General features: G+C 42.1%; 2 protein-coding genes across 2 annotated transcripts; one reads left to right on the top strand and one right to left on the bottom strand.

The window, feature by feature from the left end:
• Positions 1-1,385: 1,385 nt before the first annotated feature.
• On the bottom strand, positions 1,386-3,893 carry fosab (v-fos FBJ murine osteosarcoma viral oncogene homolog Ab). The gene is made up of 4 exons (XM_029496278.1): positions 3,608-3,893; positions 2,919-3,140; positions 2,695-2,802; positions 1,386-2,582 (listed from the first exon to the last, which is right to left on the bottom strand). The coding sequence occupies exons 1-4, from the start codon at positions 3,740-3,742 to the stop codon at positions 1,905-1,907; spliced, it is 1,143 nt and encodes a 380-aa protein (XP_029352138.1). The 5' UTR covers positions 3,743-3,893; the 3' UTR covers positions 1,386-1,904.
• Positions 3,894-8,426: 4,533 nt separating this feature from the next.
• LOC115038092 (proto-oncogene c-Fos) lies at positions 8,427-10,938 on the top strand. The gene is made up of 4 exons (XM_029496924.1): positions 8,427-8,575; positions 9,093-9,294; positions 9,924-10,031; positions 10,240-10,938. The coding sequence occupies exons 1-4, from the start codon at positions 8,427-8,429 to the stop codon at positions 10,936-10,938; spliced, it is 1,158 nt and encodes a 385-aa protein (XP_029352784.1).
• Positions 10,939-15,481: the final 4,543 nt, after the last annotated feature.

Below are 15,481 nucleotides of genomic sequence, written 5' to 3'. Positions count from 1 at the left end.
CTTGAAGAGCCAAAATTGTAATTCAACATATCACCCAATATGATTATTAATCATCAGTTTGATTAAACCTAGCAGAAAAATGGCACATAAATTCCACATTACAATAACTAACTTATTTTAAGTTGAAATGAAATGACCGGTTTGCAAGTATTGTGACCAATAACTTGGTCTTCTGAATAATACATTTAGGAACAGTGGAAGAGACGGGATTGCCTTAGAGTTAATGACTCTAGAGTTAATAATGTGTGTTCATTCCATACAAAAACACATAGACACATAGTGCCATAGCATAATAATTCTTGATAGGCCTATGATTTCTTGCTTATTGTAATTTGTATTTTTTTGTATGGGTCTAAGACCCTTTGATGCTAATTTACACTGCATTCACAGTCAGTGACAAAGGATAGTATACTGCACTGTCTGTAAATGATGTTTCTAGATAATGCACCATCTACTGAATTTGGTATTTACGTGTGACCTCTTCATCAAACAGGAGCTTCTGATTTGTTACTGGTACTGGCAGTGATAATCTCGGCCCGGCTGTGCTTCCAGAAGTGGTGGATTTACTGTATCGAGTCGGTCTGGTGGGAAAGAAGATTTGGAACAGGCTGAATAAAAATACCACTGTGCAGACTGACGCTTTGCACCTCAAAGTGGCATGTCAAAGTGGTCCACCCCATTTGCAGGAAGAGCTACTGTAGGTGAAGTCCAGATTGCTTTGAGTTTATGAATTATTTATATATTTTTATTATTATTATTATTATTGCACTGTGCAGTAAAGTCACATTGAGCGTCTTTTTGTGGGAAGCGAACTCAAACCCTCCTAGAGAGCAGAATAAAGTAAAGCAACCTAAATGCTGCTACTATTGCATAACCAAAAATGTCTGCAGTGGCTGTCGTGCAGCATAAACCTGTGAAGAAACATGGAACTCCACGCCTGTCATTTCTCCTCCGTCCTGCCAGCATGCCACAGGTCACGTCACGCCGCTCCCGAGTAGATGCTTGGGAGGAAAAACTCGTGAGGGCTCCGTGTTTTAGTGGAAAATGGTGTCTGATCTAGAAGGTATGTCCGCTCTCAGCTGAGAGACAGCGGCGGGTCCACCTTCAGCTCCATATTTGGGCAGGGAAGTGTGACGTCAACGCGCTATGCTTGCAGATTAAAAAAATGGAAAGAACGCACTGACGTAAGAACCCTGACGTACAGTTAACCTTGGCAACAGACGGAACAATAAATAGAGCCAGCGGAGCTGCAGGAAAAACATGTATTCCTTAAGCAAGCTAATTTTAGATTTTATTTTAATTGTTTCTCAGTGTAGATGCTGCTCTATCAACTCGAGAAAATAGACTGCATTTCTTTTTATAATCATAAAACCAGGCACAATGAGTCAGATTTAAATATCACTATTTTATTTACATCTCTTACAAACGACATTCATCTTTTCTCTCTCTGTAAAAAAATAAATTGAACTTTCATAAATTAAAACCACTAATGTTTTCACAGAAAACTTCATACTAAGACCACTCAGACCATGGTTAAGACAAAGCACGTCAGTTTTTAAAGTTTCACAAAAGGTTCACAATTACTCTCACTTTCCATCAACCAGAAAATAAACTGGATCAATAAATGCTATTGCTCTGAACACACAACAATACTACAACGAGATTTGTTATCTAGCACCATAAAAATCATATAGTAACCCATAAAACAATCAGGTGGTATTAGTTGAAACATGCTTTATAACTTGCTACATTGGTGTAATAGGCAAGTATAGATAAAGGCAAATAAAATTGTAGATAATTTGTTTTCTGGTACAAGTCCATTCCATAGCCCTGTGATCAGCACATCTATCTCATATAATCAAGAAAATGTGCTTGATAGGAAGTATTATTGTTTTTGGAAGTCTTTAAAGGGCCAGAAGGGTTGGCGAGTTGAGGGAGTCGGAGGACTGGTCATTGCTGTTACTTCCTCTTCTGTGGGCGATGCCACAAGTGGGGAAGGTCTCTGCCTCTGGGAAGGTAAACACAAAAGAAGATGTGTAGGTGGTGCAGGCCGGGGTGCAGGTCACCACAGGTGTGCAGAGGGGCTCAAAGTCATTGTTATTGGCTGAGGCATGAAGGGGCTCCCAGTCCTGAGTTGTGTAGAGGGAGTTGGACAGGTCGTCCTCTGGCACTGACCGTGCAGTCTCCATCTCTGTTTTTGCCAGCAGATCCAGAGATTCCTCCAGCACAGAGGCATCAAGGTCTGTCATCTTGACCGTGCTGTCGGAGATGGTAGTGGTGGAGAGGATAGAGTTGCTGCTGCTGGAGAAGATGGAGTTGGAGGTTGAGGTGAAGGTTGGCTGGCTGGAGGTGATGGCGGATGCCTCAGAGATGGTGGTCAGTGGCTGAGAAGACAACCCAGTGGAGAGGCAGGAATGGACAGGAGACATGGAAGCCACTGGGAAATCTGTGTCCAGCTCTGAGGGGATTTTGCAGATGGGCTGGTGGGCAGCCAGAATGAACTCAAGCCTTTCCTTCTCTTTCAGAAGATTTGCAATGTCGTTCTGCAGGTTTGATTTCTCATCCTCCAGCTGATCAGTTTCCTGCAATGGCAAGAGAAGAAGAAAATGTTAACTTGGCTGTTGGACAACAGTGCTTTTAGCTGTGGTGAGAAATAGATTATGATGAATGATGGGAAATCTGTGGCATACTTACAGCTTGCAGAGTGTCAGTAAGCTCTCGCCTCCTGTTGCGGCATTTTGCTGCTGCCTGCTTGTTTCTCTCTCTGCGAATTCTTCTCTTCTCTTCCTCCTCTGGTGAAATCTGCAAATAATGCAGGAAAAAGTTTAGACTTCAGCTTTATGATTCTTAAAGCAGTGCAAGAGAGGATTTACTACTTATTAAGCAAGACTTTAAATACATGGCTGGATGATAATTACCTGTTCCACTCTGCCCCTCTTGGTAGAACTGTGAACCTTGGACACTGCAGATCTCATGGTTGGTTTGGTGTAGGCAGGGCTGGGGCTGTAGGGGTGAGCTCTGTGAGAAGGGGCCACTGATGAGACCAAAGGTTGGACCATCCACTGCAGATCTGGGGTTGTGGAAATGGCTGTGACCGTTGGGATAAAGGAGGCACTCGATGCTGTCAAGTCTGTGAAATCCTGGAGAGAATGAAAAAAGAAGATCAGTACATTTGATATACTTTCAGGATTTTTTTTTTTTTTTTTTGGGGGGGTGCAACATTACAAAATGTGTATGAATGAAGCAGGGTGTCTATTTAAAAGCTGGGTGGTTTAAAAATATCCATGTGATGTCAACTATGACGTTACACTCTCCCTATAGAGTTTCCAGGTGGATGAATGAAAATTGCCCTGTACTGTGTGGTGCTTGGGTCAGGAGGCCCTTTCAAACACAGTCATCGGAAGTGATCTCTGTCATTCTATATCCGTCAATATAGTACATTTATTATTCTCTAACCCGATGTTAAAAGTTCATGCGCATAATTTATTGAATGCCTTAAGTGAGATGTATCTCTCCTAGTCACTTCTGTCATGCCGTTCATTTAATTAGATATCAAGTAGGCTTTAAATCGTGCTAAAAGTTGAAAAAGATATTTGGCTGGACGTACCTGAGACTGTGGAGATCCCAGGCTAGAGTAAGATCCCGCTGGTGACGGGTAGTATCCCAGGTTGTCCACGGAGGGGGAGGCGGTGCTGCACCGGGAGGAAGAGTCGCACTCCGCGTTGAAACCAGTGAACATCATCGTTCCCAAAACAACCAAAAACAAGTAGAGAGATCCAAGCAAACCCTGCGGTGGGGTAAGTGAACTTGAAAAACAAGGAAATCCCTGTAATGGGCTTGTTGAAAAACTCTACAGTGTTGCTCCCGATCTGTTTCCTTGTGTCGTTGCTCTGCTACTGAAAGTTAGTCTGCCAGCTCTGAGGAAACGGAGGCCTTTTATAGGTTGAGCGGCCGGCTGAATGACGTCGAGGAAGGGGAGTGGCCTTCAGAGGAAAAAAACACCAAAACATCGACCTAACAACGCGGGAAAACTGATTATTACACCCTCTGTTTTGTTTAAATGCACATAAAACAATGCCCACTCACCTTTCACAATCATAAAACATCGTGTTTATCAATATTTCTTAAATTCACCCTCAAGAACTGGAATATTCCAGTAACGGGATCCCCAATACGTAATTTTCCAAATATGGTGCATCCTGTATAAGGGGCGGGCCTTGATGGGAAATACTCCTTCCTAGATTGGCGGACAGCGACATGACGACATGTAACACAACAAACACAGAGGCTGTTGTGAAAACTGGAGAACTGGGATAATGGTCACCAAAAGTACAACCTACACATCAAAGTGCATCAAAAGCAAATTTGAACTTAATGATTAGTCTTTTCTGAGACAACGTGAACCGAACAAACTTACGAAACCCCACACTGTTGATTTATTTTAGACTTCCCTGTTGAATGGTTCCTTAAATCACTCTTATTCCTTAGAAGAATTAAAGTGGGCGTCAGGGCAGACCTTTTTTTAATCTATCTGAATTAGACAGGCTTTAATGCATTTTATAGTTCACTTGTACAGCTAATACAGAGGAAGGAAATTAGGACATTTACCTTTCAACAAGTTCTGGTTTGAACAATAAATTGCAGGGTGCTCTTGTATAAGAAGTTTTTCAGCATCAAAAATTTAGATTTGACGCACACTCAAACAATGAGCAATGAGGTGCAGGGCATTGTTGTCTAGAGCCATTATAATGTGTTTGGAATTGGGTAAAAATCAAAACAAAACTATTTGGCTAAATTGAAGTAAAAAAAAAATAACTTCACTGCAAGTTTAACCTGGAGGGGAAGTAATTTTTTACCTGGAGGATCACCTCATTTTCTCAAATGTAACACTGTTCTATTTCATCTGGATGGATTTTGTTTACTTACAGGAGACAACTGTGCACAAATTGTGTGGGATCAAAAGCAAATATACATATATATACACACGATAAACGTGCCATGCAGATGCATGTCAGAGCAGAGGCAGTTACGCATGTACTGTGCCTTTAGGCAGTGCTTGTACTTCTGGTGTGTAATCCAAGCAAGGGTGTGTTTAGTTGCAGGGTAAAGCGATAACAGGTTCCTGGGGTGTATTTTTCCACGACAGCAGTTTTTTTTCTTGGGGATGTCCAAACATGTTTGTAAAGGTCTTTCCCGAAGACTGGAATAGGGAATCCTCACGCCGTTCCCTTTGTGATCTGCAATCCACTCAAATGTAGATAAACATTGAGTCAGCCAACATGCTTTTTGCTGTAATAAATCCAACTATTTCAGTTAGGCCTACTGACTCTGTTCAGCATGTTTTCATTGCCAGAAACATCTTCATTAAAAGCAGGACTATAGTTAGCACATGATTTAACATTTATAAAAAAAAAATAAAAAAAAAAGATAAGATGCAAAAATCCTCAGTCCTTCAGAATAACGTTCAAATGACAGTTCCCTTATTTTCTGTGATTTGTCATGGGATCAGTTATAAATGCCCCTCCTCGGGGCACACACTATTGTTAAAAATTGCATTCAGATATAATTGATAAAGACTTAATAATAGTGTTATTGTATGAAAGAGCATCAATGTAGGTTAAAGGAGTCGTGTTTTGTGTCCCGCGCGTGTTTTGTCTAACATTCCTGGTTGCCTTAGCAACACTCCACCCCTTCGCGTCAGTGACGTCCTTAATTAACATTGGCAACATAGATCGTCATTGTTATAGAGACAGACCACTCCACAAAATCAAAACAAAACCGGCTAGACAGCATCTGGCCATCGTATTAAAACGTCATTACGTGGCGAATGATTCAGAACGTCCCTTCTCGGAAACGCAGCGGAGTGGGAGCTCTGCCTGCGGCGCCTGTCTCAGACGGCGCTCCGCTCCACGGAGCCTGCAGAGCAGCGGAATGAAACAGGACACCCGTCAACCCGTCTGTCCACTGGTTTGTTTGACTATTTTATTTGATTGGTTGGCAAGAACATCAAGCTTCCATATCAGCGATTTGGACGCAAGCAATGACAACAAACAACACCAATCGCTTTTAGTTATCAGCAGGCGAGGATAAACGAATGCAAAGAAATAAAACGTATAAGATAGAAGTTATAACTAAAGCAAAGCAAAGCAAATTTAATTCAAAATTCAAAGACAGCCTAATCATAACAGTTATATCAAGGAACTTAACATACACGGCAGGTCTAGACCAAACTCTTTATGGAGTTATTTAAGAGACTCAGCAAATCCTCCGCGTGGCATTAACTAGTTGGTGGCCATAATAATCAAAAAAATAATCAAAAAGAAAACCAATCAAAATCACTCAGCTAGCAGTAGGGTCAATTAGATGGGGACGACATCCTATAGACCAGACACACTGCAACTTAGTTCATTACATTTATGGTTATGACATTTTTGGTAAGTTACACCCACACTATGAAGTGCCCCAAATAAAATCAATACAGCCTACGCTAATTTTATTCAGTTAGCATGTTTGTTGATGCTTTTATTTATTTACTCTGTTCATGAGTAACTTAAGACGCTTTGTTTTGTTGCAAAGGTTTCAGCATAATCACCAACAGTGCATAAAATAAGGGCATAATCAGCAAATGACCTATTCGCCTATTTTACATGAACTTTGAACGCTGATGTCACACTCTATAAATAGAATCGGTTGGTTTGTACACATTCACGCTCAAGTTGCTTTGATGAAAACGAATCATTGAGCTGTAGTGTGGGGTGTCTGCTGGTAAGTCCGACCTACGAACCCCTTTGGTCTTCAGTTTCCAGTGACTGAATAGGCTCAAATGGACCACCTAATGATGTGCCGGTAAACGAGCCCGGAGGGGGCTGTGACTACCGGGAAGCAGCCGGGAGCGAGGCCCCCTGAACAAGGCGAGGGCCCCCCTCTCCACAATCCATCCCTTTCACTTCAGAGAATCTGTGAAGTCATCTGAAGCCTAAATATAGCATATCCAGCCCTATAAGGCCCCCTTAGCTGGATTTGGGCAATGCAAAAGCGCTTATATAATTAGTGCCAATAAACTGAGTTAACACGAATGGGCAAAAAAACAAATCAAAAAACAGTAGGCTGATGTCTCATAGGTGATTTTCACACGGAAATAAGCCACCAATCAATCAGTAAGTAATCGCCCACTTGGAGAAAACACAGATCTAATAGTTCCAATTTTCTTGCAATAGTCCATCAGTGTGATGCTTTTTGCAAATTAAAAATAGCACACATTTACAGATGAATATGTGCGTAGAATGGTTTCTTGCAGTGGAGGTGGGCCACATGCAGAGGTTTGCCCTCCTCCATGTCCTAAAAGTAGCGACTCCGTGGTCATCCAGGCCGCTGCTAATGACGCTGTTATCAGGTAGACTAAGACACATGACGGCCGATCCTCGGAGCTCATGTTTCACTTTCTTTTGTGAGTGTGAGTGAGTGGGCCACGCACAGCCACACGTCCGTCGGCGCGTTCTCTGTACGCCACCGCGCGCCCCTGTTGCCCGGAAACGCCATATATGGCTCGCCCGGTCCATTCGGCGATTGGCTACTTCACTACAGCAACAATTCTGTTGCTGGAGCTCTGCAAGATGGCAGAAGACAAGTGGACAGGAATGCAATGCATGGACGACACTTCACCTATTAGCTCATAAGTGATCGGCCGACGCACCGGGAGCTTTGCATTCATTAAATCACGCTGGAGTTAACGTGATTACTCCAAAATATAAAGTGGGCCAGTTGTCTCCAACCTGTAACATTTGACTGAAGCATTTGTAGACGGCACAAGCATTTTTATAATGTGTGATTCTCAGGAGGAACAGGTAGTATTTAACACATCAGGTTCCCTTTTCTAAACTGATTATTAAGATGTTGCGCTGCGATCACTTTCTTTCACCTGCAGCAACATGGCCTCTGCTATTAACGCCTAAACGCAATCGAAACACGTCTCGTGAACATATGTGGACGTAAAGGGGACATGATGCATATGATGCAGATGCTGCATACATGAGATGACGTAGTTCATTCATGGCGATGGGCACCTCTTACAGGCGGGGGTGTCCCTTAACACATGCTCGATGCTTTTTGATATTTCACTAAATAAAATAAGGTCTAGTTAAAGAGATGGATTAACATTTGCTGTTTGGCCATTTGGCGATTTCAAAATGAAATTTGAAAGCACTTGCTTGCTTCTTTCCCCCCTCGCCTCTCCCTCTGTGAAATGGTTTGGTCTCACCACACAGATTTCATTCATAAAATTCCAGCTCACTATAAAAGGCGGGCCTCCTCACTATCTGCACAGTTACCATTTATGAAGCTGGCAAATGGAATATAAGTAGGCGTTTAGCTGTCTGCCCGCTCTTTGGAATAGACAAACAATCTTTTTATGCTTTTCAGGTGTGAACATGCATCCAGACTCCTGCACTGAGTTCGACTCCTCATCCAGCTGTAGCACAGCATCGCCTGGCGGGGACACCCCTGGGTGCAGCCAGCATCCTCCTGACTCGCTTTCATCATCAGTGGACAGCGCCAAGGTACAAGCGGATCAAGAAATGTTCCTCCTGAAATGAAATCTTGCACAATAACTGATGCACGGGGATAAAATGGGTGGCATTCCTCAGATTCCACACAGATACCCAAGTAGATTTCATAGAGAGCATTTTCTTTAAAATGATTCTATGCAAACACAGAGTCTGTAGTCTCTGTGGAGGAAATCCGTGAAGACGTTCAGTCTTATTTCACTCTTGCGCGTGACCTTTCATTCTAGACTGATGATGATGATGATGATGATGATGATGATGATGATGATGATGATGAACATGAGAGATAAGATTTTGATGATTGGACTTTGTAGCTGATGTTGATGGATGTTTCGACTGCAGTGATTTTCGGCTGTGTGGCATTCCTCGGCCAAATGATTGATGTAACATTTGTGCACATCTAAAGGTCAGCTGTGGACGCGTTTGCTCATTTATCAGACAAGCTAAACTGGCGTTTGAATGAATACATGCATGAACCTCTCTGGTGTGTGTGTTTCTTTTTTTTTTTTTTTTCCAGGACAGTGACATTAGTGCAGCGGCTTCTTTTGTTCCGACCGTGACTGCAATTTCAACCTCGCTGGATCTGAGGTGGATGGTGCAGCCGACAGTCATCACATCTGATTCTCCGTCGTCCGGCCGTGCAAAGACCAAAACCAGCGGTGCGACTCAGCCGTCTGCCCCGGCAGGTGCAAGCAAGGCAAAGCCCTCCGGCAGGAAAGGGCAGAGGGAGCAGGTAGGTTATGCAAGAAAACGGGGTGAGGAGGAGGAGGCAATGTGATTTCACTGTCAGAAATAAAGGTAGCTAATCATTCACTCATTCATTCATTCATTCATCCAACCAACCAACCAACCAATCAATAAGTCTATATTGCTCCTAAATTACATATGTACCCTATTCTTATCTATATTGGTCCTACACACGAATAGAGATGAGTATGAAAACTGAATCATCGCGATATTTAAAAAAAAGAAAGAAAATGGAAAAGATGCACGTTTTTACATCTGAAGTAAACGCAGTGAGCAGTGTCAGTAAATAGCTGCAGCGAGTGGCACATAAGGTGGCTGGATCGTGTCTAATTGGTGCAGCGTCTTAATTACTATTTGAGTAAAGGAGCACAGCAGCGTTTATGAATGGGATAGGAAATTGCACAAAATGCGCGTTCCCGAGGCTGGCTGAGCCGTGCCAGTAGTGCAGCATTTTAACGCCTCAACTGAAGGAGTCTGCACTCACCCTAGATCAGAAATACAAGTTTACAATGCAACACTCATTGTTTTGTGGTTTGTTACATGGCCAGCCAAGGGCTGATATGAGAAGACCCAGCAGGAGGTAGATTTACATTGGTTATTTCTGATTGACTCCAGCCTTCCAAAGAGGAGGAGGAGAGGAGGAGGATCAGGAGGGAGAGGAACAAAATTGCTGCAGCAAAGTGTCGTAACAGACGAAGGGAGCTGATAGACACCCTACAAGCTGTAAGTATCTTGTTTTACGAAATCATATGGAGAGCATTCACACAGCACAGAGCTGAGGGCATTTACAGAGCTATATGGCATGTCACTAGTCATTAAAGATCACAGGAGCGCAGCAGGGAAGCCTGCAGAGCACCATAGGGCAGCAGTGCTTTCATGCTTCCCTAATACTGAGTCTTCTTTTCTCTGATTTTGTCCCTCCTCACCTCAGGAGACCGACAATCTCGAGGAAGAGAAATCTGCCCTTCAGACAGAAATAGCCAACCTGCTGAAACAGAAGGAGAGACTAGAGCAGGTCTTAGCCTCCCACAAACCATCTTGCAAACTCCCTGAAAATGACGAAGAGGAGGAGGAGGTTAACGAAAATGATGATAACACAATGCTGCAGGATCCCCCGGCCTCCCCACAGCTGCTGTCCATCTTAGAGAGTGGAAAAACGGCTGAGAGCAACAGGGCAACTGCAGAAGTCCCTAGTGGTCAAGACATGGATGATGTCCCTTGTATTCCTGCTGCAGCCATTTTGGGCAACTCCAACATCCTCCTGTGTTCAAGTGCAGAAGAGGAGGCTCTGGAGGACTTAAAAGGAGATGACCTCGATGACTTGGTGCCCAGCTTGGAGATGGAAGTGACCTCTGAGTCGCCTGTATCCGTCCCTGACATAGACCTGAGCGGCCCCTTCTGCCTCTCAGACTGGGAAACCCTGTACAAGTCTGTGGCAAATGACCTTGAATCTTTGAACACGCCAGTCATGTCTTCCAGTCCCACTTGTAGCAATTACCGCACAGTGTTTTCCTTTAATTACTCTGAGATTGATTCCTTGGCTGAGAGCTGTGAGAGCCTCAAAGGCAGCCTCACTGCGTCTGAGTTAATGAAAGATAATCTTAACTCTCCAACACTTCTGGCCTTGTGAGCACAAACAAGTTATGCAACGATACTGTCATTGTATTGTAACCAGCCAGCAAGCTATAATCTTTCTCAAATAATCTTTTATAGTGTGAGTTTTGATGTTGTGTAAAGCTAAACATCAAAGGTTGTGTAGGCAACATGTTTTCTGTGACTGTAACAGGGTCAGTTTCTTCCATCCTGCTGGTGCGGTTCTCTGGGATGAGACTTAGTGCTAGTGTCAAAAATGCATGCAAATACAAGTTGTTGTAATCTAAGAGGTGATATCTTGTGTTTTCAAAGTCCTTTTAATGTGATTTATGTGAAGTTAGATAATGCTCAATAGCCAACTGTGTGTAATACTGTTGACAAAGTTGTGTTGTATAACAAGTGAAAAAAGAAGGGTTACTAATGTGTAGCGTATAGGTGTAACATCTTGCTGTAAGGTGTCCCCTGACATGACATTTTCTTTCAAGTTTTCCATGAAAAAATATTATGTCATGTATTTTATCAAGATGTATTTTATGGCATAGTTTATTTTTTTACCTATTACAAATGATCAGATGCAAAAATGGTATAATGCCAGAAATAAAATAAGACAACTGCAAACATTTTGTTGTTGTTATAATTATTATTCAGTTAGGAATATTAATTTGTTAACTGAATAAATAAATAAATAAAGCTCCATTTAGAGGGCCATGGTGATGTTTTCAATTCATGAATTTCTTGCAACTAAATAGACCTCATGATGAGATGATTTCTTGACAGCTATTTGAAAAAGACTGGCATGAACACCAAATCAGCTTTGAAGGAAACATTGATAAAGAGAAATAAAAATTAGAGCAAAATTCTATTTTAACTGAGGTAAATTGGCTATCTTTAGATATTAGATATCATTAAAACTCCTTCTGCTTTTTAAGATTTTTTTTCTTCCTCTCATTCTTACTATGCCTCGGTTTGTCTCCTAACCCGGAAAGTTAAAACTGTGTTCAGACTGTACCTGTTGTCTAACCCAGTCAAACAGGGGGTGATCAATATGACACTGATATTTTCAGCCACACAGATGTCGGTGTTGTTATATTTGTGGATGCAGTGTTGCATAAAGCAAAGCCCTGAGGACTGGGCAGGTTAATTATTCATTCACAGCTCTCGGCTCCACTGCTGTCACGGTCAAAGGGAACCCGATTCCTCAGCAGCGCAGTGCGTGCGTACCGCTCGTGACGTCAGCACGCCCTTGCCATACCGTTTCGCTTCCTATGACCATGTTTGGGTGATTGCAGTTGTTTTGTTTCCATGGTGACGGGGTGTCATATTTCGGGGCGGGTGTTGCAACGTGTTACCGGAAAACGTCGGAGCTGGTCGGAGCGCACCATGAAACGGGCGAAACTTTCTCCTCACGCGTGCGACCGTAACCGGGGTGGTAATTAATTTACCCCCACTGAGGGCTTTTCCGGAACTGACACGGGGACAGCTGCTGCCCGAAGCTCTGTTGTTTTCGGTCTCCAATGAGCAATAATGTCTGAAGGCAGCCTCACATGCTGGGGGGGGGGGGGGGGGGGGGGGGGGGGCACATCTTTATTCAGGGACCAGATGAGGAAAAGCTTCAGATGAACGCGTTGCACTCATGATGTGTGTCCATGCACTCGGAGAAGTGCAGTGATTTTTGTCATCAATAGGAGGAGCTAAAACACTGGACCCCTACCTCACTGCAGACAGGGCCACGTGCAGTCTGTGGGCCCCTGACATTATAAAAAAAAAAAAAAAATAGCAGAATCAGCAAGAAGATGCAGCAGTAGTGGTTGTTAGAGCCAAAAGTAATTAAGTGTTTAAGAAACTGAAGTGAATCTGAAATTTCAGCCTTCACAGTAACATTAAACCCTTAAAGTTCAGGTTTAATGTCATTCTGTATTTTAACTCAACGAGACCTTCTATACCACATTAAGGTAAAAAGGACAGCTTAGGGTTTTTCTTTCTTCAATTAGACAGAATACTTAACGTTTCAGTAACAATCCTTTTTTTTTCCACCACAAACATTCTACAAGCTGAAAATTACTGACCTCAGCTTGTTTGAAATCTTCTCTAATGTAAGACGATTGTGATCGACTTCCTGTTCCGTTTACAACAAACTAGAAACACAATTTCATAACCGCAAACAATCTTTCAACCAACTTCAAACCACAAAACAACTAGAGTCCAGTAACAAATCATTCTGGCTAAACAGCTTTAATCTTGCAGATAAAAATACATTTTAATTTTAAACCTTTAGAGGGTTGCCTTCCTATATTGGGCCCCCAAGTAGTTTGCTCTAATATCCCCCTCTCTGCTAAGCCACCGTTTTTAATCAGCTGTATGTGAATGTGAGTGTGAGATGTCTTGGTGCCCAGCTATTTCTGAGTGGTGATGGATAGGCCTCTTATGCCTTCTGACTCACTCTCTGTCCACTCCACTTGTTCTGTCAGATTATGTGTCCTATAGTGTGATACCTCTCACCTCAATAGCCTGTTTCCAAGTTGCAAAAATATCACATACCAAGATTTGTTCACAACCACCAATCAAGCCACAATCCTGTCTTGGGTGACCTGAGGGAAGAGGGTTTTAAAAAGGACTGTGGGACCGTTTGCCTGCTGTTCTTTGCTGCAAGAGGAAGTATTTACTTGTATAACTTTTAGTAAGAACTACTTTAAGTCATAGAATGGCCAATGTCAATGTCAGGTTTTTATTACGGATTTCATTAGTATTGGTGATATATTGTGTAAATGTATGATACATTATGGTGTGTAAGCAATATGTCAATGTTGCAGCTGGCCAAGTTGTCCCTCAACATCCAATTTCCTATTTTATATCACTTTTGTTAACTTGACAGTTGTTAAATCATCTGACGGTCGGCAGTACCGTGCATTGGCTGTCATGTTATTGCCAGGCCAAGGTTGTGTTTGGCTGCACTAATCCATTACATGGAATAATTAAAATAACAACAGCTGCAAAATAAATATGGGCATAAAGGTGTTAAATTTTATTACCCTGTCATTATTATACTGTTGGACCTTTACTACTGATGCATTTTTGAGGTTAATAAAGTTGTAGCTTGCCAAGTAATGATTGCCTTTAGTAATCAAAATATATGTTGTGGAACAAAAGGGTCTTTTTTGTTGACTAGTTTCGTAGTCTGAGACTAGTTAGCACACACATACAGGTAATTTACTTAAATTTAAGATGAAGGGCCTGCTCATGTCGTCATGCACAGACCACTTTACTACACTGGTTGCACCTGTTTCACCTTTATCTTGATTATTCTCTTATGAGACTCATGAAGTTGGTTTATGGTGTCAGAAAACACCTGCATGAATACTTGAGTAACATTTAGACTGAGGCAGCTAAAATGAGCAGACTTCATTTCACATTTTACACCTGTGTGTTCCTTAGTGTGATATATCAAACTGTTTCCACAGGAAAAGTCCTATATAGTTACAGTTCGTCATTGCTACGGGGAGCTTGATTTTAATTGGACGTGAACAGTTTTTGGAGCCCAGCTCACTTAAATTATGACTTGCTCGAAAACCTACACTCCTCCACAGTGGACTGACAGTACAGCTGTTTCTGTTTCATAGAGCTTGGCCTAAGGCTCAATGCATATTGTTTCATTGCTCTTTTATAGGTGTTAAGACTTGAGAACTGACAGTTTTTAGCTGTTTTCAAGTTGAACTGTTGCAAAATGCTGACTTCATATTATATCATTAATAAAATACAAACCCTAGAGAAGATTTAAGAGCGGTCCTCTCTCTCATTGCAGTAATATGTCAAATTGAAGTTTCTCCCAGCAACATCAGCATCCTGTAATATGTCTCACATCGCCTGATTACAGGTCTCTATTCTTCTATTATTTGCTATTTGCTCACTGTTTCCACTTCTGTTATCTCATCGTCATACTACCCTGACCACTGTTTCCTGCTGGCTGTGATATTCCCAAGGAAGTGCTATATTTACATGGATAAATCAATGTCATATGGGTTTTGGGAAGGCTGGGTCACCTGACACAAATGAACAGCCCAGTGGCACTGCTCAAAATGGTCATGAGATAGCCCCTCCACATTGCACCATACCAATGCAATGCAATGCATGGTACCATGCAATTTGGGTTAGTTTTAAGAGTTATGGTATGGTGCTTCATTTTGACATTGCAACTTTACTGTTAAACTTATCAAAAAATGTTAAATATTTACTTTGTACATCGTACTTTTTATACACTTTAGAGAATCAACTTTGCATCGCACTAATACAGTAACACTGGAGGGTTTTTATGGAAAGGCAATGGAGTAGGGGCAGGGGTCTAAAGTCAGCCACAGCACAGAGGTTGTTCACTAAGTTATTGGAGTTCTGTCTCAGGCTCAATCCAAAAGAGGACGTGACTTGTACATCTGTCATGTTCATGTAAATGACTGGAGAGGAGAACATTTTGGGTAAAGTCTGATATAGTCTGTCTTTACACATGCATTCATTTCTAGATCTGCACAGCTGAAACATCACTGCAGCGTTTTAAGTTTTCTGAATAAACCATGAAAAAAATTAGAGGA

The sequence above is a fragment of the Echeneis naucrates genome, chromosome 24, assembly GCF_900963305.1.
Source record: "Echeneis naucrates chromosome 24, fEcheNa1.1, whole genome shotgun sequence".
Taxonomy (NCBI): Eukaryota; Metazoa; Chordata; class Actinopteri; order Carangiformes; family Echeneidae; genus Echeneis; species Echeneis naucrates.
This window is presented reverse-complemented; position numbering and strand designations above follow the sequence as displayed.